General features: G+C 43.3%; 1 protein-coding gene across 1 annotated transcript in view; it reads left to right on the forward strand.

Annotated features, from left to right (window-relative positions):
* The window catches only part of DOCK2 (dedicator of cytokinesis 2), a gene marked incomplete at its 5' end in the record, with an annotated part of 407,839 nt that overhangs the window by 139,055 nt on the left and 241,747 nt on the right, over window positions 1–27,037 (forward strand). Inside the window, one exon of the mRNA XM_082650723.1 lies at window positions 14,098–14,246. Within this exon, the coding sequence (XP_082506849.1) occupies window positions 14,098–14,246 (149 nt within the window). The remainder of the gene's footprint in view (window positions 1–14,097; window positions 14,247–27,037) is intronic.

Below are 27,037 nucleotides of genomic sequence, written 5' to 3' on the forward strand. Positions count from 1 at the left end.
TTTCCCACATATGCCTTGAGTCTGGTCACTTCTCTCAGTCTTTACCACTTATGTCCTGGTCCTATACACCCCAGTGCTTGGCATTTGCTAGGCACTCCATAAACATTTGTCCAGATGAAAAATAAATGAAGATGCCATGTAAGGACAAGTACACGTCATGAGTCGTCCTCCATTTATTGTTTTCATGTTTTATGTGAGCACATAACGCAGTCAAATGAATGAAAACCATTAGCTTTTCTCAGGTTCTTCTTAGAGCTAAAATTCCACAACTTGATGTCAAAAGCAGCTAATCACTACTGAACTTAATCTAGAACATTAACATTAAAACTCAAAATACAAAAAATCTCTTAAAGAATTTAGTGCCAGAAAAAGCTGTGTTTCTCTTGAGGAATTGGTTCTCTTCTACTTCAGTGATCCATACACTCTAGAACTTGGATGATCTCCTTCATTGTCCGGACAGTTTATCACACAAGTGAGGAGCTACATTTTGTGGGTAATTGAAGCCCTTATGTTACCTTTTACTTTGGCGTGTCATCTCCTTTTTGCATCTTTTTGCACTAAGGTAGCATAGGAAGGAATACATATAACTAAAAATAAATATATCAACAAGTCATGCCTAAAATAAAATAAAAATGTCATTTTCATAGGAGTGCAATCTGAGATTCATTGGCAGGGACTGAACATAGTGGAAACACAATGTGTTTCATCGTATGTTTTTATACTGTTCCCGTCAGTTGACTGGTTCTTTTCTTTATTACACTTGGACTGCCCCAAGGGTAAGGACCATATGTTGTCCTCCCTCTGTACAGAAAGCTCATTACATATTGTTGACCGACATGTATTCTCTTTACTTTCTCCCTTCTCACACTTTCCCGATTTCCTCTTCATTGGCTTCAGAATCGAAATAGGCTCTCTTTGATCCTCTCATTTAAATTTTGGGCCTAAGTGGGTGATTCATTTCTCAAGTCACTCTTTCGCTTTGGGCCTTCCAGGGGAGGGCTCGTGTGGGTTCTGTCGCATGAATGGAGAAATGAAGCAGGCAAAACCCCCTGCCCCCTGAAGGCTGTCTCTCTTCTCTGCCTTCTTAGCTGAGTGCTTCTAGAAAAGAAAAACAGGCCAGAAGGAGAATTTTTTCCCATTTTCATTTTTATTTGGGCAGGATCAGGGGGAGGGGGGGCATAGCAATGGTTTTTCCTTCCTTTTTGGAGTTTGCTTCCAATTCTTCAGCTTGTTTGAAAGCTGTTACACTTGTCTGTTCTCCCTTTGTAATAAACAACACTAGATTTTAAATGTGTGAGGCTGTGAGAGGGACCCCAGTTTCCTGTCCTCTGGAGCTGTTATGGGGAAGGTGAGGGAAGGAGAGAATCAGATGATGATTGGAAACAATTACACAGCCCTTCCATTTTGCTAATGCTTGAATCCAGGAGAATTTTCTCATTTAATTCTCTGAAATGAAGGGCCCCTCTGTTGGCCTTAAAGTGCAAACGAGAGGCTTTTAGTGTGTGCTTGTCTCAGAAATGGAATGCCGGCTGTCATATTGATCCAAAACATTGCTGTTGGTTTTTGTTCTTTTTGGTATGTGTAAGTTTTGTGATGCCAGCGATACAGGGTTGTTCGTGTGCAGCTTGAGGATTGCCAGTAAGTGGCATTATTATTCTAAGTTGCAAGCAGAAATGTACAAGGAAGTTCAGAGAACGCTTGCCTGAGCCTTCTTTCAGTCTCTCCACATACAAAAGGGAGCATGAAAATCTGAGGCGTATACCCCAATCATTTCAGTTTATTCCCTCCTCTCGGAACTCAGTTCTCTGGAGTTTGGTATTTCAGACAAAGGACGCTTGGTTTGAATGATGCAGATAACAGCTTCTAGTCCATTTTATTCCAGTACGCCTGGACCAAGGTGTTTTGTCAAGTGTACGTGTCAACTGCTGGAGTTTCGATGTGCTCTGCTTTGGACTCAAAAACTTCTTAGGTGTAGCATCAGATCCCTATGCCTCATTACACTTAATACAGGCACATCCAATTTTATTGCACTTCACAGATACCACATTTTTCTTTTTCTTTTTTACAAATTGGAGGTTTATGGCAACCTTGTGTTGTCAGATGATGGTAAGCATTTATTTTATTTTATTTTTCTACCAGTAAAGCATTTAAAAACGAAGGTATGTATTTTTTTAGACATAATACTACTGCACACTTAATAGACTACAATATAGTGTAAACATAACTTTTATATGCACTGGGAAACCAAAACAATTTATGTGACTGGTTTTATTGTGGTATTTCACTTTATTGTGGTGGTCTGAAGCCGAATCTGCAATATCTCTGAGGTACGCCTATAACTACAACTGAATTTGTATGTTTTATTTGGATCCTCTTATGGGCATTTTAATCCCCATTTTTGGAGGAAGAGAGGTAAAGTGACGTATTTGACATCACGCATCCTGGCAGTAGTAAGTCGGGGATTCAGACCTAGGTCTCTGGACCCTCAATCCAGAGTTCTGCCCACTTCTCCATAACTGCCTTTGGGATCAGATGAAGCCAAGGATGGAAAGATGTTACAAGAACAGCTGCTCAGGCGAAGTGGTGAAGGTGAAGAAACATACGTGCAGTTCTCCTCCTGAACACCCTTCTTCCAGCCCCTAGCTGCTGCCATCTGATTTCTTCAAGGACAGCACAGGATAATGAATAGTGAAATAACCCAACACCAGATAGGTTTCTGATTCTGAGAGTTGCCCTCGGTGTAGGCAGACAGGGCTCTCTCTCTCTGAAATCAGCAAAGACTCGTTCACTCATCTAACACTTCCTAGGATCCTACCGTGTGACAGACATTGTGCTATGAGCTGCAGGAGACATGACCTGATGGAGATTAGGTATCTCACCCCACGCTCTCACTGTCTTCTGGGAAACAGGGAGTGAGAGGTTTGAAGGTCATGATTGCTATCTGCTAGCCAACTGCAGTGAGACGGGTAAGCTCAGGTTATTTAACCAATTGGAGTTGAATAAATGGTTGGTTGAATTTTAAAAAGTGAAGTGAGTGACTAAACTGATGACTAAATCACCGAGTTGATGAATGTTCATTATTATTTAAATCTATGATTCTAGGACTGCGATCTGTTGTTTGTTTTATTCCCCTGGTACTGTAACCTTCACTAAAACATACAAAACAACCAACAATTAAACAAACCAACCAGCCAGGGTCTTGGAATTCCTACTTAAGGCTAGCTTAAGGGAGCTAACAAATTCAAAGGGTGGCTGCCTTCAGTTTGCAGAATCTCAAAGTTGGGAATAATTGTTTGTACTCATGAGCCTGTGAGTGAAGTTGGAACAGTGCTGGCATTGGAGTCTACCGTGAAATCTTGCCTCTGTTGGAGTCACACTAGCTAACTGACCCTACCCTGAGCAAGCTGCTTAGAGTTCCTGTTTTCTCATCTGTAAAATGGGGACAATGCCATATACAGAACAGATTTGGGTAAGGGTTAAGTAGTTTCCCAATATGGTGCCCAGAACCCAGCAGGAGTTCAACATATGTTACCTAGCTCTCATACTTGGTATTCCACTCAGCCACTCCCTTTCATTCTCAATGGATTTCTAGACAAATGGTTTCTACCCTTTATTAAAATTTGACTCCTACTGCTGAGAAAACCCTGTTTGAGTATGTGACCACAGATTAGCTCAGAAAGACTGGTTAAGTAAAGATTGAAATTCATGGAGCCAGGGAATCATGTGAATCTCCAGAGGAGACAGGGGCTGGGGTGAAGGGATTAAAGGATCTGTGTAGCATAGTACAAAAGAAAGGCAGTGGGGTCAAGGATGATATGCTCTGGAAGGGTGTGGGTGGTACTTACTGTTATAATAGGTATCCTAAGTGCTTATAAATGGATTTGAATTTCAGATGTCACTGAATTGGAACAAAATGGGGGCAAAGGATGTAAGACCCAGCTCCTGCCAGTCAAAAAGCTACCTTGACTCATTTCTCCTCTTGCATGAATTTGAAATGGAGCACATTGCTTTGATGAGAATCTTCCTTTAAAGACTGCCCGGATTATCCAGTGTAGAGGCCAGCTGGTTCAGCCCCAAGCTTTTCATTGGCTTCTCCTTCCATTAGCCAGGGTTAGGAGATGGATGAGACAATCTTCTAAGGCTGAGCTACACTCCTCTGGTGTGGCATCGTGAATGTAATCATTCTAAGCATTAGGGAACAAATCAAATTTTGGGTCACTACTCAGTTGGCCATATCTGCACCTTTATATTCCTAAAAGCACTTTCGATGGAGCTAGACTGTGGTTTAATGAGTGTGCTGGCTAGGGAGGAGGTTGGTCACAGTGGCGGTGTAAGTGATCCTGGAAAGTGCAGAGGGGTAACCGAAAGTGGAAGCACCTGTCAGGACACACTGATTATGTGTCATATATAATATAATATCGGACACACTGACTATGCCCTAAGAGCTTGCAGAGGTGTGATAATGGGCCATCTCGGCAGCCACTTCACACTATCAGAGAAATGTTGATGGGAGTCTTTTCATTACTTGCTAGTTGAGGCAGTGAAATGGGCTTCATGACTAGATCCTAACTTGATAAACCCTAAAATGAGTCTCTCCAGCATTCAAAATGCATATGCTTACACATCTCTATAGTACATTTAAACCCATCAGCAAGTTCGATTCTGCCTCTGAACTGTAACCCAAGTCTGTCCATTTTCCTTTGTCTCTCCTGCTACAAACTAATCAAGTTTTTATCTCCTTTCCCCTTCACTGTTATAGTAAGGAGGCAGGGTAGTTTAGTAGATGTGAAAATGGGCTCTGAGATCACATTTTCTATGTTTAAATCCCAGCTCTGCCACTTACTAGCTGTGTAATCTTAGGCGAGTTACTGAATCTCTCTGAGTTTTAGTTTCCTCATCCATAAAATAGGTACAATGATAGACTTCTTCAAAGAGAGACTGCCTGGTAGAGAGTAAGGGCTCAATAACCATTAGACTTCTTTTTCCTCTCTATGAAAAGCCTCCTCAGTCTTCTCCTACCTTCCTCTCTAGGCCCACCCCCTACCCTCTATTAAAAATACAAAAACAAAACATCTTTATCTCCACCCAGTAATCAAGCTCCTTACCATGGGCCACAGGGCCTGATGAGACCCGGCCCCGGCCAAACTCTCATATTATGCTTCCCATTTCCTATAATCTGGCCACACTTATTTCCACGTGATTCCTCCAACATGTTGAGCAAATTTCTACCCCAGGGCCTTCACATGCTGTTTCCTCTGCTTGGAATGGCCTTCCCTGAGATCTTTCTAGGCTGTTCCCTTCTCACCCTCAGGTCTCAGCTCCAGTTCTCCGTCTCAGAAGGCTTCTTAGCTGCCCCACATGGAACAGTCTTCCCTGCACCTCCAGACTCTCTTTCCCAGGTTACCCAGTTAATTGTCTTGCTGGGAGCTATTGGCATTTGTTGTAATAGCATCAACTTTCAGGGCTCTTCCCATGTCTCCTGTAATCGTGATCATTTTTGTGTACAAGAGCTCCAGGAGGACTCTCTCTCCCAATAGCCAGCTCCTGCCTTCTCTGGCTGCCCTCAGGCAGCAGGGCCTGCTTTGCCTGAACACTGAGAGCACCTGAAGTGCCCGGGACCACCCATCCCCAAGGTCTAAATACTCCAGCTGCTTCACCCCTGTGGCCCACCCTGTCCCCAGAGCTCCCCTTCTGTGAGACTTGAAGGCTACCTGGTCTCCTTCCCTTCATGGTCCCACTTCCCTACTCCCCTTCCAGTGTTTTCTGGAACACCTCCTTATTTAATACACCTTCACCCAAACCTCATCTCAGAGTTTGCTTCTGGAAGATCCAACCTAAGACAATTATTATCTTCTTAAATTGTTTCTGATATCCCACTAGAACAGGATATCCATGAGAATAGTACCTGTTACAATAATTATGTCTATATATGTTTAAGGATATAAATATATGCATATAGACTATCAGAGCTTACAAATTATATTTATAACCAGTGTGACATTTTTGGACATAACCACACTCCCATCACTGTGTAAATTCCAACAATTATACATCAGTCTACTCTTCCTGCCATCACTATGCTTCTGAATGGCGAACACTAACTTGTTATAGGGGTTCGCTTGTAGGTTTAGTGCAATATAATGCTTTATGTTAAATATAAAGGATATATGGCAAAAGCAATAGCTCGGTTTGGACTTTAAGTGGGTATCTAGTATAAAGTTCTGAACGTATGTTTCTTCTTTAGGATTTACTGCCTAATTATATTTTCACCCCTGTAAGATACCTGAAGAGAAAGTTTGCAGTTGCTGAGTTCTGAAATCTCTAAATAGGCTATGTTTGTTGAGCTGGGGAGACATATTCTGGCCCTCAGGGTTCGTAAAGTGGAGATGTATGTCATGGCTGAGGCAGGCTGGAGGGGGAGTGAGGAGTGATTCTGACATTGTACTTAGGCGTGTTTCTGGGAAGGTAAGGAGAGTGAGTCACGAGGAGCTGCTGAAGAATGCGCGGGGGCACAACAGTGGTAGGGTTGTAAAAGGCTTGTAACCTGATCTGGAGTATGAGGTTTGTGGGTAGTTACTGATTTCCCAGTGGGTGGAATTACTTTCCTTCATGAGGCGCTGGCTGGAGGAAGGCGGTTGTGAGAACAAACTGCTATCAGATTAGAGCTGTGTGTGGCGGTCCTCCTTCGTGGCTAACTGATGGAACCAAGTGGCCTCTGGCATCTGCAGATGCTCCCCCTACCAAACAGAAGGAAAGCGGCCGAGCAGAGCAGCGCTGGCCCTGCTCAGCTTTGCCTGGGGAGAATGTTGGGTTTCAGTTAGGGGTCTTCCCTGCTTGCCAAAAGGCTGGGGGTGGGCAGTGTGGGAGAGCAGGGCAAACCTTGGCCATCACAAGTTCCTCACTCTTCTCCAGGAGGGTTGCGCGGAGCTGAATTCGCCTTTCAGTCAATAGGAACTTGACCAAAGTAGAACGACTTTCACTTTAAAGCCTGTGAAAAATCGAACAAGATTGAGGAGTCCATTAACCCATGCTGGTGATAACGTAAGGGGCTGGCTGTGAGTGGAGTGAAATTCCAAGCGAAGGCTGCCACAGGCAGGCTTAGAAATGGGGTAACCACACTGAGGACATGACTGAGGCCCTGACACACACACCTTGTGGGTTTAACCTTTCTCCCCACAGTAAGAGAGGGATTCCCAAACGTTCTCAAGTGTCTCTGTTCTGCTGGTGGAGCCAGGATGTACCTGGGATGGAAGATCAGCAGACATTTCCCTAGTGGGGCCATAAGGTGCCAGTCTCGTCTTCATATGTTTCATGAGTGATTCTTTTGGCTCTACCTCCCTTCACCTCAGCTCCAGGGAGGAGAGGCAATGCCTTCTTTCTATGGGCATTGCTTTGTATCCAGAGTCCTCTGCAGACCCTCCCTCAGTTCTGGGATGAGGTGCATGCAGATTACTGTAGGACTGGTACTGAACTGGTGCCTCTCAAAAAACCACGGGGGATGTTGGTGTACACCAGCTACTGGAGACGGTTTGGATTTAGAATGTGGAGCAGTTACACCTTTTGTCCTCAGCTTTGGACCTCAGCTTCATTTCTGGGATGTTAATGAGAACCTTACTGTTCGTCCTGTTACCTAGACGATAGCCACGTAATGTGGGAAATGGAATGAATAGATGAAATTCTAGTCTGGATACTACAGGAGCACAGAACAGGATCACCCAAGTCAGAGTTGGGGTGTCAGGAACATTGTCCTAGGGGATTTGGCAACTAAGGTAAGACCTAGGAGGCAGGGAGGAGTTAGTCAGGTGAAGATGGGTGGGATAAGTACATTCTGGGCAAAGAAAATAGCATGCAAAAACTCAGAAGCAGGAGAGGAGAGGCTATGGTGGAGTGATGCAGGAGGTGGAGGGTGGAGAGGTAAGGAAGGGCCTGCCCACTAAGGGCCTTCAGCTATGCCAGAGCCGCGGTCAAACTCACCCCTGGGAGACTACTGAAGCCCTTCAAGGAGGGAAGTCCCGTGGTCAGGTTTGGGTTTGGGGAAATTTCCTGCTGCTGAGATTGGAAGTGGGAGATCAGTTTGGGAAACTTGGAACAGAGGATGCAGGAAGTTGGCTTGGGGGTGAGATGGGTTTGACTTCCTGATGGAGAAGATGTTGGGGATAGAGAGAGGGAGAAATCAAGTCTGCTTGGCTGACTGTGTGCCCGAGGGTGTCTTTGCTCAGAGTGAGCAAAGAAGGAGCAGGTTTGTGGGGAAGACAGCAAGTCCAGGTGTAGTTCTTAGGAGTGTTTTCCTCTGGGGCTGCAGTTATGGCTGAGATCACAGATATATCTGTGGCCTGATGCACCTCAAGATGGTTTTCCAACGTGGACAAAGGATACATTTTGATCTTTCCATGGAGCTGATACTGGGGAGAAGGAGGTGACGAAAAGGACCATCTTATTTGAAGTATACCTGAGTCGTGAAATTATTGCAAAAGCATATCACACTTCAAGAGAGCTGTGAATCCAGGCAGTGGCATCTTCTGCCATAGGATAAAAGTTTCTCTGAAAAGGAAGACGCCAGAGCCCAGAAACACTGCATTTTCCTCTCTGCAGGTCGCTTTGACAAAAGAAAACTCCTTTCTATGGAAACACAGAGTTGAGTAGCTCTGCGGGTTCCTAAGTTCCTGGTCTGAATTACAGTTTGGACTTGTCATCGCTTGTTGGCCGATCTCCAGGCTTTGTGGGGCTCAGTTACCCAGGCTCTGTTTGCAGGTCTCTCACGCTCATTGCCTCTACCTATAAAGATTGATTTAAGGCTCTGCAATATTTATCTTTTAACCGTTTCTGTTTGTTTGCTTGACATTCAAGCCACAGTTTAGAAATGCTGCTTCCTGAAGCTTTACAGACTAATGTAATTTCACAGCTCCAATTACAAATGAGAAAAATTATTTCATTTCAAAACAGAGGAGCCAGACGTTTCTGAGAAATCATGGTTAACGAGAAGACAGAGTACTTTCTGCAAAACAGGCTATGTTATTAATGGCTTCCTCAGCTCAAATCCCTCTGACTCTCAGCACGAAGAGCCCTCGTCCTGTGGGGATGCTGGTTTTGATCACCTGTAAAGTCGGTGACTTTCAGATTGATAAACCACGGCTTCTGCTGCGGCCTGGTCTGTAGCTCCCGCGACCTCAGTGGTCTGTAAACAATGCAGACATGTCCACTGTCTTTCCACCTAGCAAATACATCCTTCCTCCTGCCACTTCCTTTGGACCTCTGTTTTATGGATCATAGAGTTTTGGATGGGGATTTAATAAACCATTCCGTTTAACCCTTCATCTGATACTTTGAATACCTCTTCATTATCCCTGCCCAGAGACAGCTACCTACTGCTTAAATATTTCTAGGGATGGAGAACTCACTATTAGACTTTTCCATGAGAATCTACTAATTTAGCTCAATTTTAAGTAGAATGTAAAGTCCGGTGACTTCTCAAGGAGATCTTCATTAATATCTAAAATCTTCCAACGGGCCTTTTCCCTTGCACCCACGTCTTTGTAATAAGATCTAACTGAAGTATCTCAACTAGAACACCAACAGAATGAGCTTTTTAGGAAAAACCTGGCCTTTACTATTCTATAGCTCTGTTATATGGCCACTGACAGGTTGCCACTCCCAGGAGGTAGAGGCACCAGGGTTTTTCTTGTCTACTTAAGTCTGCCTCTTATCTCTGTTGGCTCTGCTGCTGTGATGGGCAAGCAGCCCCTGGTTACATTCCCTCCCATCCCAGAATAGTGACTGGCACTTAGGGAGCCTTCAATAAATGTAGTAGACCGACTGACTAAATGAATGAATGAGTTAATTAACTGCCTCAGTAGATGAACCCTTTGTCTACCTTTACAAACCTCCTCTCTGCAGGTCCTGGTGATCCCATTTACAGATGGAGAGGTTTTAAGTGATTTTTAATCTTGGATCACAAAAGCCTATTGCTCTAGGCTTTAAAACATAGTCTTACTATGCTTTAAACTCAAGACCAACTTTCTTTAAGGTCTTATCAAATCTTTAGCTTCAACAGAGAACAAGAATGTTGTATCAGAGGCTAGGAGTCTAGCGGGGTAGAACCCAGCACTTTTATTCTCATTTGCCATCACCTGGACTACTGCAGTGGCATATACACTGGTCTCTGTCTGCTCTTTGGTCTTTTCTTCCTGCAGCTGCCCTACATGCTACAATGACATGAATCACCTTAAAAAAACATCTTTTGAAGACTCCCTTTGCCCAGAGAACTATGGAAGAACAAGATTTTTGTTGTGTTTTAAATTTCCTTTATTAGAATCTTTTTAATTTTACTAGCAAAAATTAACTTTTCAGAGAGGAAGACTTTATAATTCTTACCTAACTTAAGTGAAGGCACAGTTCTTATCTTCTGATGGGGTTTAATTATGACAACATCAGTGAAGGGAGTTAAGTTTCATGAAGTTGGTGAGGTCATTCATCTCCCAAAGACAAAGAGTTTACAACTTCAAATGAACTCACCTAGTTTTTCCTACAACAAGCATTTTTACACATACAGTTTCCTCTAACAAACAAAAAGTTTCAAAGTTACAAGTTAACATCTTTTAGAAGATAACTTTTAAAACAAACTTCTGCATGAAATTTGCAGGAAATTTCTTTACCCCTTTTAATAAACAGACCTGGACAAAATTTCAACGGACTAAGTATAGATTTAACTTAAATGTTGTGGTAATTGGTATGTAAATATTATCCAGTCTTTTTTCTTCTCTCTCTAAACAAAGGGTAATGGCTAACTCAGCACCTTGTATTCTCAGAAGTCCTTAGGCCAACCATTTCTTGAGTCCAAACAAAGTACCATTAATCCGTGGCCCATGATTCCATCTATAACATTAAGCAAAGCTGAATCAAAATTTTTGTTGCCTGTAATTTTCTGTTTCCATAGAACTATAATCTTACACCACCCATTGCATTTAAGAATTTTCCTTTTCAATGTTATCTCCTGTTATTCTACTTCCAAGAGACTATTCTACTTACCCAGGTCCATGTACTCTATTTTTATTTTTATTAAAATTTTATTTTATTTTATTTTATTATTGAAGTGTGGTTGATTTACAATGTTGTGTTCATTTCTGCTGTACAGCAGAGCGACTCAGTTATACACATATATACATTCTATTTTTAATATATTCTTTTCTATTATGGTGTATCACAAGATATTGAATATAGTTTCCTGGGCTGTACAGTAGGACCTTGTTGTTTATCCATCCTATATATAATTGTTTACCTCTGCTAATCCCAAACTCCCACCTCATCCCTCCCCCACCCTCCTCCCCCTTGGCAACAACAAGTCTGTTCTCCATGTCTGTGAGTCTGTTTCTGTTTCATAGTTAGGTTCATCTGTGCCATATTTTAGATTCCACATATAAGTGATATCATGTGGTATTTGTCTTTCTCTTTCTGACTTAATTCACTTAGTATGATAATCTCTAGTTGCATCTATGTTGCTGCAAATGGCATTATTTTATTCTTTTTTATGGCTGAGTAATATTCCACCATTGTATACGTTGCTACATCTTGGTCCATGAACTCTAAATCACTCTCTGTTCTCTAAATCCCCACTCTCCTGATGGCAATATTATTTACTCATCAGTGACCATCTCAAATGATACCTCTTCCATTCACTCCATCAAGATTTACTGAGTAGCTACCATGATCCAGGTACTGTGTTGGGCATCTGAGATTTAGTCTGGCTGTCATGAAGCTTACACTTTGGTTGGATGCATGGACATTAATTATACTAATTAGAATTTAATTACAAACTGACATTAGTGCTCTGAGACAAGGGACGCAATTCTATCAGAGCCTATAAAGTCTTCTATGAACCTTCCAACCATAGATCATTTCTCTCTTCTGAAGCCCTCATGGTATTTTATGACTCTACAAGTCTGAATTCTTTGGTTGTGAGTGACATACACCTAGTCTGATAAATTTAACCGAAAATAAATGTATTTGGATGATAGGGAGCAGTTTAAGAATCAGAGGAAAAGCTGGGGAACCAGTCTTCAGAGAGGGGAGATTCAGAATAGCCCTGAGAGAGGAAGCAGCGAGCCTCCCCAGGGCACTTCTGTGCAGACAGATGAGCTCCAGGAAAGATACTACCCTTTGTCTAGTGATGATGAGCACAGGCTCTGCAGTCAGACTGGATCCACCACTTACTAGCTCTGTACACTTGGGCATGTCCCTTTGTTTCCTCATCAGCAAAACGGGAGAAATAACAGTATCTACCTCCTAGACTCATTGGGAAGATTGAAGTAGTTCATGCAAGAAACTTCAAACAGTGCCTGGCACATTGTAAGCGCTCAATATGTTAGCAATGTCAGCAGTAACTGTTATTAAAGTTCCCTTAAGGTGCAGATCAAGAGGTTATCCTAATTAGGGTCAGGTACCCAACCCTGGTCCAGAGGAGGGCAGGGAGCCTTATGACAGTATCCCTAGGTTTATATCCCATAGCAGGGTGGCTCACCAGGGTGAAACCAGGGTGCTGTGCCAGAGCAGGTATAGATGCTAGGCTGACAGAACAAGAGCTGATGTCTGATTCTTCCCACCGGTATCTTATTCTGTCTTCTGCCATTGCCCTTTGTTCTGTTGCTGATCACCTCTGTCGTATTTTAAATATCTACTGGGTGAGAACCATATATTATCTCTGTACTTCCAGAAATACAGTGCCTTCCACATCAAAGATGTTCAGCACCTACTTGTTGTATTGAATTAAAATAAAATTGGCATATATGATTCACATGTCAGCTCTAGAAGCATCTAGGTAGGGATGGCTTGAAATTTGGGGGGATGTTTTTGATCTCTCAAGGTTTGCCATTTTTAATAGAAATATAGAAAGAATGCTGTGTAGGATTTCAGCAACTTCCGGGTATTTCCTGAGACAGCAAAGCCAAGAGAGTTACCCATCTTTGCAAAGGTTTTAATTTATTTAAAATGAAAGTCATGGTGTATAAGGGTGCAAGTGAAAAGTTGTTCATTTTTGTACTGTTTATGCCAGTGAAAAATGTCCATCAATAGGGGTATGACTAAATGAACAAATATGTCCATAATAGAGAATACTATAAAACAGCTATAAATAATTAACATTGATCCTTCTATGTAATAACATAGAAGGTGCTCCAAAAAATATCGGTGAATGAAAACAATCAAGGTACAGAACAATATGTGCAGTATAGTCCCCTTTTATAAAAAGGCAACAAAACCAAAATGACACTAAATGTTCTTGTACTGATAACGTACATATGTAAAACATATAAGAAGATCTTGAAAGATGATCATCACAGTGCGATATGTTTTACTTAAATGAAAAGCCAAATCAAAATGATACTACATATTTTATACTGGTATACAAACGCACATACATACATTTTTATATGCACATACACATGCATCTATATAGAATAGAATAACTGGTTGGTTGCCTCTAGGGAGTAGGGGTTGTGGGAGGGGCCAGAACTGTGAATAATGTTCTAAGGAAATCTTACCCTAATTTTTAAAAAAACTTATTTATTTTTGGCTGCACTGGGTCTTTGTTGCTGCGCGTGGGCTTTCTCTAGTTGTGGCAAGTGGGGGCTACTCTTGGTTGTGGTGCGCGGGCTTCTCATTGCGGTGGCTTCTCTTGTTGCGGAGCACGGGCTCTAGGCGTGCGGACCTCAGCAGTTGTGGCACATGGGCTCAGTAGTTGTGGCTCACGGGCTCTAGAGCGCGGGCTCTAGGCGTGTGGACCTCAGCAGTTGTGGCACATGGGCTCAGTAGTTGTGGCTCACGGGCTCTAGAGCGCGGGCTCAGTCGTTGTGGCACACGGGCTTAGTTGCTCTGCGGCATGTGGGATCTTCCCGGCCCAGGGCTTGAACCCGTGTCCCCTGCATTGGCAGGTGGACTCTTAACCACTGCACCACCAGGGAAGACCCTTAACCTAATTTTTAATATTTGCATTTTTTACAAGAAGAAGAGATGCATGAATTATTTATTTAATGAAATGTTATCTAAAAAATAAAAGAAGCTAAAAAACGAGGAAGCTCAGATGCCTCTGAACTGCCTTCATTCCAGAATGCCGGGACATCTTGCTTCCTGTCATCACCAAGGAACTGAAGGAGCTGCTGGAGCAGAAGGATGAGATGCAGCACCAGGTCCAGGAGAAGAAGTACTGTGTCGAGTTACTCAACAGCATTTTGGAGGTCCTCAGCTGTCAGGATGCGGTGAGTCATTGTGATGTTGTAGACGTCCTGGACTCAGACTAGGGCTGAGTTAAGTTCTAAAACATTGATGCTGATGAATAGCATTTGAAGTCTAAAGATCAAAAGTCAATGGCTTTCTCAGTGGGCCTACTTTTCCAGTGACTAATTCCCTGGCTGTGAAAGACAGCTTGGGGACTAGAGTTAAGCATGTAGCATTTTGTCACCATATTTCTTGTTGGACAGGCTTTCTCAGGGTGTAGGTATGGACATACTGCAGACTTTTTAGATTGCCTGTCCATTTACTAAAGCCCTGGTTTGCAGGGATGAGGGTAGGAAAGTTCTATGTCTACATAGCCAAGAAAACCCCACTTACCTGCTTTCTTGGCTGATTTTCCTTGGTTTTGTTTCTCCAGTTACCTTCTGCAGTGGTGAAACAGTTAAGACTCTTTCTGGATGAGCAGACTGCTCATGCCTAGACCCTTGAGATAGGTTGAGGCGTTAAGTGATGATAGAGAGATGGCTGTGGCAGGGAAGCCAATGTAATATTGGTCAACATCATTCAGAGATTAGGTAGGAATGAGACCAAAAGGAAAGTCTCAGTGGGAGTAAGTAGAGGGCTTCCAAAGGGCAGAGTCTGCAGAAGATAATGAGGGAGACGGAGTGGTGTTAATGGTAAAGACTGAGAGGCAGTGATTAAACACAGGACTACAATTCTTGAGACTTGGAAGACAGAGATAAACGTTCTTGATTTGACTCAGGTTCCTTTTGCAGCCTTACCTTGTCCTTGAATAATGTCCAGGAATATCTGTCCTTATGTGGGCTGGTTTCAGAGGACTGGGTAGACCCAAACAACCAATAAATCTAAGTATTTGTGTGACCATTCTCTCCATCCCCTCTCCTCCCTAGAAAATCCTCAGAGAAGGGCTTTCTGGATGAACGGTGTCTATGATTGACTGTATTAGAAAACTCTGCAAAACAATATTTTTTTTTCCTGCTCATATCCCACAGTCAACCATTATTATCAATTTCCCTGTATGTCTCTCTCCTGTCTTGTGCTTTCCACTCTTACCATCCTAATTTTTTCTTATCTCATTTCTAGGTAAGTGAGATACGTAGCTAGCTTCATTTGTTCATTCATTCATTCATTTGTACATATGATGTACCAAGTATGTGCCAGGCATTGGGTACACAAAGGCATGTATTTTTTCTTAAGAAAATACTTATAAACATATAAATAAGCAATTGCAATATAATATAATGACTAAAATCTAGATGCATACTAGGGGTACTGGAACTACAAAAAGACTGTGTGTGTGTGTGTGTGTGTGTGTGTGTGTGTGTGTGTAAGCATTTTTGTCAAGGAAGCCTTCACAAGAGAAGTGAAGCTTCAGCTGGGTGTTCAAGAGTGAATAGTTAATGATCACAACTGCTACTTAATTTGCTGTTTTCTAGACATTGTGTTAAATGCAATCCAAGCCTTCTTTCTGCTCACCCTGATCACTGCTAAGGATTACCATTCCCATTTTATAGATGAAAACCTGAAATTCACAGACTTAAAAGTTCAAGGCCAAACAGCAAATAAATTGTAGGGTGAAAATCGAAACCCAGGTTGGTCCAACTCCAAAGTCTGCATAATCGTAGGCACTGGGAATATAAAAGCATGGTCTTTTCCCTCTCATTTTTTCCTATCCTCATCCTTTTTTGGGGGAGAGGGAGTATAATGCCCCAAAGCTTGGATGTCTAAAATTCACTCTGTGAGAATGTCATGGTGATGGTGTTATTTTCATAAGCATGTTCACTAGCCAGCTATTGAACTGGTTCCACTCTTTGTTATTCTATCTTTAAAAAAAATTTAAGGGAATGTTTGATCTTACTCTCACAGTGTAAAAACATGATGGTTGGCCTATTATTTCTCCAGAAACTTCCCAAAGAATGTTGCCTCTTCTTGTTGAAAAGAATTTAGTGTTTCTTACATTTTAGTAGTGCTCACGTCCGTTTTCATGGGGAAAAAAATCCTAGATGCTTGGGACTACACTAGTGGACCCTGGTTTGAGGAACAGACTTATAATGTGTTCTGCCAATTTCCTAATTTGGGTAGAGGAATGGCCCCAGTACACAGTTTATTTGTTAAGCAGCGATGCTAGGCTCTGCCTGTCCCATGGGAGTGGCCCCCTAGAATTCTATGCTGGCAGGTTGTCATCACTTTGCACATTGGGTGACACCAGACACTGGTGAGAAGAGGCTGCTCTCTCACACACCCTGAATACTTGGGACTTCAAAGCCAAGAAGCCAAGGCTCTGAGCTCCCCTTGGTGGATTGTGGCAGCTGGACTTGAGGCGTGTGGGTGGTGCGGTGTCACTCCTCACTGCCTCCGAGCGCACTGCTTTTATAGTGACTTCTGAACGTGGGGACTAGCCCGCCTCTTTCCCAGGATGAGCAACTGTCTTTGCTGATGAGTTGTTAAATACTGTTATTACCGTTGGGTTTGGTACAATGTTGGTACAGTGTGTGAGCTTCACATCTAACTTCTCCAGCTCATGAAGATGGAGATCTCTCCTCTTCTCAAAAGCTTTTTCTTTCGCGAAGAAGATTCATTCAGCAACCACTATAACTTTGAGTTAAACCAGAAATCAGAAGTTGCAAAGTGTCTAATCTAAATCTCTCTTATTCTAGTATATGGCAACTGTCAACTCTGCCTACACATTACATCACCCAAGGAGCCTTTTTAAAAGTAGCTGTTGCTAAGTTCCAGTCCTAGTGGTTGTGATTTACTTGCCTGGGGTTGGCCAGGGCATCGCAATAACATGTTCACCAGGTGATGATAATAGGCAGGGTGGAGGACCACAGTTCTAGTGCAAAAGGTCTTAAACATGATAGTACATCCCAGTGACCTGGAGGAGCTGTTAAAACAGGTTTCCTATCATTAGGTTTGGAGGATGGGGCCTGATCATTTATTTATTTATGTATTTATATTTTAAAAAATATTTATTTATTTAGGCTACACCGGGTCTTATCTGCGGCACGTGGGATATTTGTTGCAGCATGTGGGCCTCTTAGTTGTGGCATGAGGACTCTTAGTTGCGGCATGCGTGTGGGATCTAGTTCCCCAACTAGAGATCTAACCCGGGCCCCCTGTATTGGGAGCACAGAGTCTTACCCTCGGGACCACCAGGGAAGTCCCCTGATCATTTATTTTTCTAACAAGTGCCCAGATGATGTGGATACTGCTGGTCCAGGGATACACTTTAAGAACCACTACTCTAATGTGACCTAATTTTTTTTTATCTTTAGTATTCACTGGAAATGGAAGAACAGTTGGGCTCATCCTCAGTTCTTTACCTTCTTAATTGAAGGGCCCTTTCCAGTCTATAAAACTTTGCATCTTCCAGTGTGGCATTTAATAAACCATAAAACGGCAGAGTCTTCAAACACATTCATTTGTACTCATCAATTCATTTTTATGCAGTGGTGGGGACATCGCCTGTACAAAGATCTGACTTTGAAAATCCAAACCATCAGGTGTGCTGTTGGTTTCTTCAGGCACTAACTCTTCAAAATTGGAAATTTCGGAGAAAAATTCAAAAGGCTCCCAGGGTAAATTCCTGGATTTTTCTTCTGGTTGTTTGGATCCTCTCTGTTGATAACAACATAGCCATCTATTTCTTTACTGACTTTTTCTTGGCACCATGGGATAGTTGATCTCTCCAGCCCAAGAATGGACTATACCTACTGGAACCATTGCCCAAGGGCAGAACCACGTGTAGAAATTTAGCAATTACAGTGCAGTATGCCAAGCTTCCTTCTGGGGGGCATTGTGTGTTTGGGGGTTGGGAAAGAATGTTTGTCTTCAATAGATTGTCATCGTTTGGGTAATTACAGCCCAGCACAGCAGGCCTGGCATGTGGAAGCTATGTTTTCCTGTTATTACCGTATTCATGGTAACCCTGGGTGGCATGTGACTCAGGGAGGGATGTCCACCTAAGCCTGGATGTTGATATTTTTGTAATGATAGTGTTAAATCCCCTCACTCAGCTTGCTTGCTGTTGCATTTAACATAGGAAAGGGACAGGCTCAGGTGTAGGATGAAAGGCCTTCTGCCTGTATTAACTCCTTTTCTCCCCCTCACCGAGAGCAAGTTTAATTGTCAACTTAGGTTACTTTAAAAGGTGGTTTCACACTGGCTTTGTTCTGTGCCTTGCTGGCTGCCAAGTAACTCATAAAATTTAATTTTGCGCCAGACCTGGAGAGAGTTGGCTTTCCCCCCCTCTTGAAACAGGCTTTTTGTTTCTGTGTTTCATTCCTCTGACACAGACGGGAGAGTCGTCATGTTGAACCCTGCTTAGCAATCACAGAGTGGGTAAAGGTGACTCCTGGCTCTGAAGAGAAGTCGGTGTTGGTTGTATCTGCATCATGAAGGCAGAGAATACACAGAATCAGCTTAAAAAATAAACCTCTGAGCCCATTGACTAGACCTGAGGGGTTTTGCCGAGGCCCTCTGTTAGTCATGATTAGTTTGGGGTTTCTGGTGTTTTTATTCATCAGCTTAGACGCTGATAGAGAGGGCTTTTGCTCATGCTTTTTCTCTTGCTTGAAATTTCCTTTCCAGTTCCTGTTCTTTTTATGCAAGTAAAATCTTAAACTCCTTTTAGGTTCAGCTCAGGTAATAGTTCCTTTCTGAAATCTCACTTCTGTGTCCTCTCCACACACACCCCTCCCGCACCTGCCAACCTCAAGGCAGGTTTAAGGGCTTCCTTCTCTGTGTTCATAACTATGTGTTCAGACTGATATCACAGCACTAATTGCTTTGTGTTACACTTTCCTGTGTGTGTCCCATGCCAGGCTTTGCGCACAGAAGCTCAGAGAGCAAGCCTCCCTCCCCCAGCTTCACAGAGCTTACACTTTCAGCCTTCCCTCTTGCCAATTCCACTTTTACTCTCCAACTCCTGCTCCATTAAAATTCTTTCAATCCCTCAGGGGCCACACTCTCTCTCTTCTGGGCTGCTGTGTGTGCTGTTTGCTGTTGTCGGAATGCATCACCTCCTCTCTTTGCCTTGCTAAATATTCAGAAGTCAGATGAAATGTCACTCTCCCCAGGAAGCTTTCTCTAACCCTCCTCCATACCCCTCTCCTGTGGCCCATAGAGCTTATGCCTGCTCTGTCATAGCACCTGGGTCATCATCCTCTGTGGACCCATCTGCCTGTGTAATTGGGAGTGCCCTACCCTAGACTGCCCTGCCCTGCCGCGCTCCCCTTCCCCATTGCCCATCCCGCACAATGCCTATCTGTTGAAAGAACGGATAAGTGAATGAATAGGACTCGTCCCAATCAATGGCAGAGACTGATTTCTCCCTTGGGTCTTCCACTCTGAGTGCTAGGAGGGTATGCTCCTAACTCTTTTTGTCTTCCTTGGGTGTCAGGTGCAGGGGTTGAATTAATCACACTCAGTTTATGACACTTTATCCTCATTGGTCTGTGCAAGGCCCTCTCTTGTTTCGTGTGTGTGTGTGTGTGTGTGTGTGTGTGTGTGTGAGTGTTTCTTACCTTTATCCCTGTCTCCTGCTTCCATTCCCCTACTTCGCTTACCTGCTATGGGCGATTTGCCTACTGTGTTGAATACACATGTGTGAGTTTGGGTGCATGTATTTTAAAACACACAAACACATACACTCACCCTCATGTCTCTTCCTTACAGAGGAGTAGACATTGACTGCAGAAGGCCATTAGCGTCTTCAGTTCTGTTAGGGTCCCCATGGGTGGGGAAGGGACTGAGGCGTGCACAGGGAGTAGTCTGCTTAGAGGGTGTTCTCCGTCTAGCGCCACCCCTGACCTAACCGTGTGTGATAGAAGCAGACCCTGCCAGTCTGTGCTTGGGTGTCTTCCTCTGAAATTCTAGGCTCTCTGAGAATCCCAGGCAGCCTGCATGATGCAGGCTTGAAGAGAGGCTGATGCTGCCTCTTTGCATTATCATTTAGTTTCCAGGATCAATACCACACTGCAAAAACAGCAGGGTTTTCTTCTAACCTATCTGCTCCCTTGTATATTATATAAAAGGTAGGGAGACAAGGCTCGCTGAAATTCTTTTGTCTGTGGTGCATTCCAAACAGAGGACAGCCAAGTAAGTCCTAAACTTAAAGTTGAAATAGATGAGAATGCTGTACCTTCTGCTGTGTTCAGGGCCATTTCTTTTACCCGTTGCTCCTCCTCTGCAACCGTGGTGTTAGACGTGCCCTTCCTAGGCCAGTGGAATGACATTACGATGTCATGGACGGTGACATACAGGATACTTTCTCTCCTGGCACCTTTTAGCCTGCAGAGTGCTTTCTCATACATCACAGTTGTTTGTTTCTGGCCACCACATGGCAAGATTAGCTTTATTAGCCCCATTTTACTGGTGAGGAAGCTGAGCCTCAGAGAGAGACTTGGTGACATTCCTAACTAAGGTCAGAGAATTAGTAAAAGGCTGAGCCTACAGGGAATCACCTCATCTCACTCTGAAGCCAGCCTTTCACACACCACAGTACCTTCCATTACTTCATTTATGCTCTGCCATGTAAGAGCTCTTTACCAGCATTATTTCCCCGGTGGAGGTAAGAGCACAAGCTTTGGAGTTAGGCTACATTCATGTATCCATCCCACAAATAACGTAGAAAGCACCATGTGTACTACACTACATGCTAGAGCTATAGGGCTGAGCAGAGCTGGAGTGCGTCCTAGCTCTGCTTCTTATTAGCTGGGGAACCTTGGGAAGTCATATAATCTCTTGGAAAAAGGTGGTGGTTCTTTCTCTGGGTGTGTCAGGATTACAGTAAACAAGAACATCTGTAAAAGCATGCAGCCCTTATTTGGCATATAATCTGTACCCGATACATGTGGTTTTGCCTCTTCCTTCACTATTCCCCTTCCCTCCTATGCTCCTTCCACTGTTCCAGGCGGCTTCTGAAACATCCCTGTAATTCTTTTAAGAACAGTTAAGGGCCAAGTGGTCTCCTGGAAGAACGGCAAACAGGTTCTGAGCCTGGGGAGGACTTGGTACCCCGTTAGCCCTGGCGGCAGCCAGATGCTTTGGAGCCCTCCAGATCCTTTGGAGGCATCATGGGAGGCTTGCCAAGAAGCAGCAGATACCGCTGCTGGAGCAGTGCCATCGCCTGCAGGGCATCTGGACCTCGTCAGGTTTCCTGGACGGACTGGAGAAAAGTGTCGTCCTGCTGTTTCAGGGGCTCCTTCGGGTTATTCCGGTACTCGGGGGCTCAGGATAACCGCTGTATAGTGGGGTGGTGTGCTGGAGCTGGCTCATCCCAGCTCATGAGAACCAAGTTTTAAATTTTTAGGAATTTTGTGAGTTATTTGTTAGGTAACAGCCATTATTAAAATTTTATATAGATATCTATAATAAACTACATTGCAATCAAAGGTAATAAATGCATACTCAAAAGTACCACTTCCTAATTATCTCACCATATTTTATTCTCATCTGTGTGCTTGAGGTTATTTACATTGTTGTGTCTGTATGGTAGAAACACATACAGATATTTAATATTATAGATATTAATGTTTAATGCTCTGCTGCAGCCCGTCTCTTCCCAGTTGTGTTCAGTGATGTCACAGTGGTAGCTTGAAATCAACCATGAAGGAAGTACTCTTACCAGAAAATTGACAAACACTTAATATCCAGACTTGTATTTTTTTCCCTTCCTGGAGAGACAGTTGATAAACATTTACCAGCATACCACTGTCTGGGACTCAAAGGAATTGCCCCAAATGAGAAAAACCCACAGGCACAGGGGAGCTGCCTGTGCACTTCCGTTCTCCCCAGTGACCCTGGATCTGCTGCTTCTAAAGGTTCTCATGAGACTGGGCAATGAGAAGATGCTCCAGGGATATAGCAATTTAAAGACAAACTAAACCCCCAACCTAGAGCAGAGATAAAGAAATGTGTTTCATTTCCCATGACAATTCTTACTGATTGGCAATGGCTTCTTTCCTAGTAGCGTGGAGAATTTTGAAGACTCATATGGGCCAGTGAGAACGAGAGCCCAGTTTCCTGCATAAGTGAAGGTTGGGGATGATGACTCTGGTGCCATGGATGTGCTGTGCCTAAACTAGATGTCTGATCCATACAGCTGTGGGAAAGTCACATTTGACAGGGAGATTATTATCTTTCACCTCAGTAGCTTTGGGCCTTTGGGCCTTACATAGGGTTTAGAGATGATAAGAAGCTCATCATTTTCAATTAGGCAAACACCTCAGTTATCATTGTTACAGGAAGAACCACCAATGGATACTGAACGTGATGGGCAAAAGTATGATGAGAAACAGGATATCTGCATAGTCTCAAAGTATCCTCCCAAAGTATCCACTTATCAATGACACAAGGAAAGATAGTAACTTTACAGTGGAGAAACCTGACAGACACCACCTTAACCAAGTGATGAAAGGGAGCATCACCAGGAAGGGCACACATCAGCATCATGTGCCTCCTGAGAAAGGTACTGAGAAGGACACAACACCGTTCTTTTGGGGAATCCTGCCAAAAATACACAACCTCAGTCTAATAATGAGAAGACATTAAACGATCCCCAACTGAGGGATATTCTACAAAATAACAGATGAGTACTCTTAAAAACTTGAGGTCATGAAAGATGAGGAAATACCGAGGCACTGTCACAGATTGGTGGGGACTTAGGAAACATGGCAACTAAATTCAAACTGGGATTCTGAATTAGGTCATGAAGCAGAAAATGGCGTGAGAAGGAAAATTGGCAAAATTAGAATAAGGTCTGCCATTTAGTTAATAGTATTGTACTGATACAAATGTCCTGCTTTGATAGTTGTGCTCTGATTATGCTCACATTAGGATGTTAACACTAAGGGAAGCTGGAGGAAGGATGCATAGGAATTTTCGGTACTGTTTCTGCAACTTTTCTGTAGGTCTAACTTTTTTATTTTTAATTAAGCTTATTTTTGAAGTATTTCAGGAATGATTGCTCACTTCCAAAGAATGCATTTTGAGGATGAGCAGTTCCCCAAAGTACACCTGATCCAGTGTGAAGGGCTGCTGATAGATAAGGAGTTTTCTCTGCTTTTTCAGTCAAAACAACAAAACCCACAGACAAATCACTAGCCTTAGTAGAGGATTCCACTCTGTTAACTGCCTCAATCTGTCTGGAGGTGATTGGAACCTCCGACTAAATGAGCAATTGTGTAATTACTTGACTAAGCCGACATCAGCGTGCACTAACCCAGAACTAGGCTCTGGGGACCGGGAACGTGGAGTATTGCAACCTCTCCTGGTCTCGAGGACCTCGCAGGCTACAGCATTCACTTGGGCTATTTGACAAGCCTGTTCATGCGGTAATTGCTAGGCCAGCGTTTGGGACATGAATGTCGCCTGATCTTTGTTTGGCAGGCTTGGTAAGTGGGTGGTTTGGCATAACTTACTGGATGGTCTTTGGGTCGTTTCTTCTCAGGGGAGTCACCTGGAAAATTAGAAGACAGTTTTTGTTGATGGTTGACGAGAACTCCTCCCAATAAAATGAATAATCCAACACCTTCTGCTCCATCAGCACCAACTAGAAATACTTCTGAAGGTCTTCTTCAGTATTCCTCTATTGGCTATGACCAAAGTTTAAAAGAGTTTGCCTGCAGCCAAATCCACTACGTCCTCTCTGCACTCCCTCCCGACGGCTTCCCAGGGCCAGGACGAGGGTCAGGCAAGTGAGGCACTTGCCTGGGGGTGGAGGCAAAGTATAAGTGGGCACCAGAAATTCAGTAATCAAGAAAAAGAATATTTCAGTGCAATATTTTTAAAAATCAGTATTTTAAGATTTTGTTTGTCATACATTTTTTGCATTTATATATTTTTTAAAAATGTAGCATTAAATTTTATTTGTTTTGACTAATGAGTTTCTTGACACTCCTGAAATTTTGCCTCCTGGGCAAGTGCCTTGATCACCTTACCCTCTCACCTCAGTCCTGGCTCTGTATGGAGGCTTCAGTCAACACCAGCAGCCTGCGATGGCAAAGCTAGACTCTGACCCATGAATGGGCAAGCTGGCAGCTTGCAAGAGTGGAGAAGGTACCTTTCCATTCACCCCTGTTCACAAGACTGTGGAGTATGCTGTGAAGATCAGTGTCTGTAGGGAACCCTTGCATAAAAACACAAATTGAAAGGAACAATCATTTACACTAAACCTTCACTGGACCAGCCACTTGTTTTCCAAAAAAACATTTCTTGCATAATGTTTGAATTAAATCTCCTGTTCACAGTTGGGAGGCATGAGTTAAAAGCCCGCTCAGCGGCAGAAAAATATAGCTATATTTGGTCCAGGTTACAGTTACTGAGGGAACTATAACTTTGATTTGCTCAACTGGTATAAATGTAAATCCTTAAGTGAAATGTGTTAAGTGAGGAAACAAGTGCTCTGTTTTTGAAGATGCTTTTGATCCACAGCTCTGTCTATAGAGCCCCAGCTGTCATAGGCAATCTGGGGGCAGCAACCATGACTGCACTAGGGACGTTTCCAGAAAACCACCCAAGAGTTCTAGAATGGACATTCTGTCAGGGCGATTTTAGATGATATTAGTCTTAGAGATAAACACAGTTGATTTAGCAGCCAAGGTTAGAAAAGACAACGCACAATTAATTCCAGCACAATTAATTCCAGCACAATTAATTCCAGCACAATTTCTCCAAGCAACATAGCATGCTGAAGTTGTCTTTCACTCTTACTTTATTATCTTTTCCTTTACCTGGAATACAAACTCAACTTAGCTTTTCTCTGCAGCCACATTTCCTACTGCTTTCAGTGGCACTCTGGGTTCTGGGGAGACCCCTCTTCCTCTCCCACTAAGCCTTCCTGCTCCTTGCTCTCTCTGTCATTTACCTGTTTCCTCCATCTGAAAAGCATTTTTTTTCCTTCCTTCATCTTGTCCTGAGGGCCTCCAGTTGGTGGTTCACAGCCTGAATCTAGCCCACAGATGTGTTTTGATTGGCTTGCCAAATTATTTACTAAAAACCACAATCCCACCACTTCCTATTGTTTCCTAAGTGTCTGTTCCCATGCATTTGTTTCTGTCTCAGCCTTGTAAGTATCTCAGCTGTGACTCCTGAAAGCCAAACCTTGCCCTTCCTGATAGACCCAACCCAAGTCCCCTCGCATTAAGAAATCATCCCCGGGCTTCCCTGGCGGCACAGTGGTTGGGGGTCCGCCTGCCGATGCAGGGGACGTGGGTTCGTGCCCCGGTCCGGGAGGATCCCGCATGCCGCGGAGCGACTGGGCCCGTGAGCCATGGCCGTTGAGCCTGCGCGTCCGGAGCCTGTGCTCCACGATGCGAGAGGCCCCAACAGGGAGAGGCCCACATACCGCCAAAAAAAAAAGAAATCATCCCCGATTCTTTTTGCCCTACCTTAGTCACTTTCCCTCCTGCATGCTGACAACTTCTGACTTATCATAGAATTTAGCACTTAATTGTGTGCAGTGTTACGTTTGTTATTGTCATATTGGACTGTCAATATGGACTGTCAACAGGACTTCAATATGTTGAAGCAGGACTAGCACTTTTTTGTTATTTCTCTTTTCTATGAAGGTGACGTCTTTCCACCTCACTAAACATTAACTGAGCGCCTACTGTTTGTCAGGCACCGTTCTAGGCATGGGGGCAGGGGGCAAAGGTGATTAAGACAAAATGCTCCCTCATTTACAACTACCTCTGAGACCTATTTCCCAGTACTCCTAGCTCCAGTCCGTGGTCTATTCATTTTGGGGGGCACACTTGCCCTGCACCTTCCTCCATGGTTAGCACTCCTCCTACTGCCACCATGAGCTCTTTCTGAATGCATTTGTTTCCAGATCAGAGCTATTTTGAAGCCTGGGTTAATTCTCCTTATCTCTGACCCCCCAGCCCATTTCAAAGACATGTATTTACCCCAGTCGTCTAGAATTTTGACATAGACTACCATTTACTGCAAGTGCTCTTATGTGGGTGTCCTATAGCTGGTTTACAGACTCTCCATGGATAGGGCTGATTCGATCTTATATTTTTTTTCTATATTTGTACATTGCCTGGGCATAGTGCCCAATTCCGAGCAGGAACTCAATAATTAATCTTTGTGGTTTGATTGATCCTCCTATCTTCAATGAGTCTACTTTCTAGAAATACATGCTGACACTAATTTTATTTTTTATACTCAGAAGAACCTAATGAGAAAGGTAAATCTGCTGCTGTTGCATTAAAACCTCAGATAAAAAGCAGGTACTAACTTTGAGTATTGTTGTGCTCCCAAAGTTGTTACATATCAGTTTAGAATTCAGCATGCATTTTCCCACAGAAATAATGCAGAAGAATAATGGTGGTCAAATTTCCAGGCCAGCCTGTTTGAGCACGTTTAACCTATAGTGTAACTGAACTCTGGACAGAGGGTAGAGGCTCATATTTACGCGTCCATATTACATGAATAGTTTACAGAGGTGGTAGGTACTTCACCTTACCTGACTCTCATCACATTTTGCTCACCTTTGAAGTGTCTTTTAAGCCTCATGGATGCAGGGACTGCCTCTGTATTGTTCACTGCCATATCCTAACATAGCATCTGGTACAGACTGTGCAGTCAGAAATACCTGTTGGTTTTCATTGAGTTAAATTCTAGTTGAAAGATTATGAACTTTGGAGACACATAGACCGTGGATTCACCACTAGCTAGCTGTGTGATCTTGGGGAAGCTGTATGTCCTCCCTGAGCCTCAGCTTCATATTTTGTTAGCCATGGCTACCATGTTGATACTCAATATGTGTCTCTTCTTTCCTTCCCTCTTG

This window comes from Grampus griseus (assembly GCF_964374135.1).
Source record: "Grampus griseus genome assembly, chromosome: 3".
Taxonomy (NCBI): domain Eukaryota; kingdom Metazoa; phylum Chordata; class Mammalia; order Artiodactyla; family Delphinidae; genus Grampus; species Grampus griseus.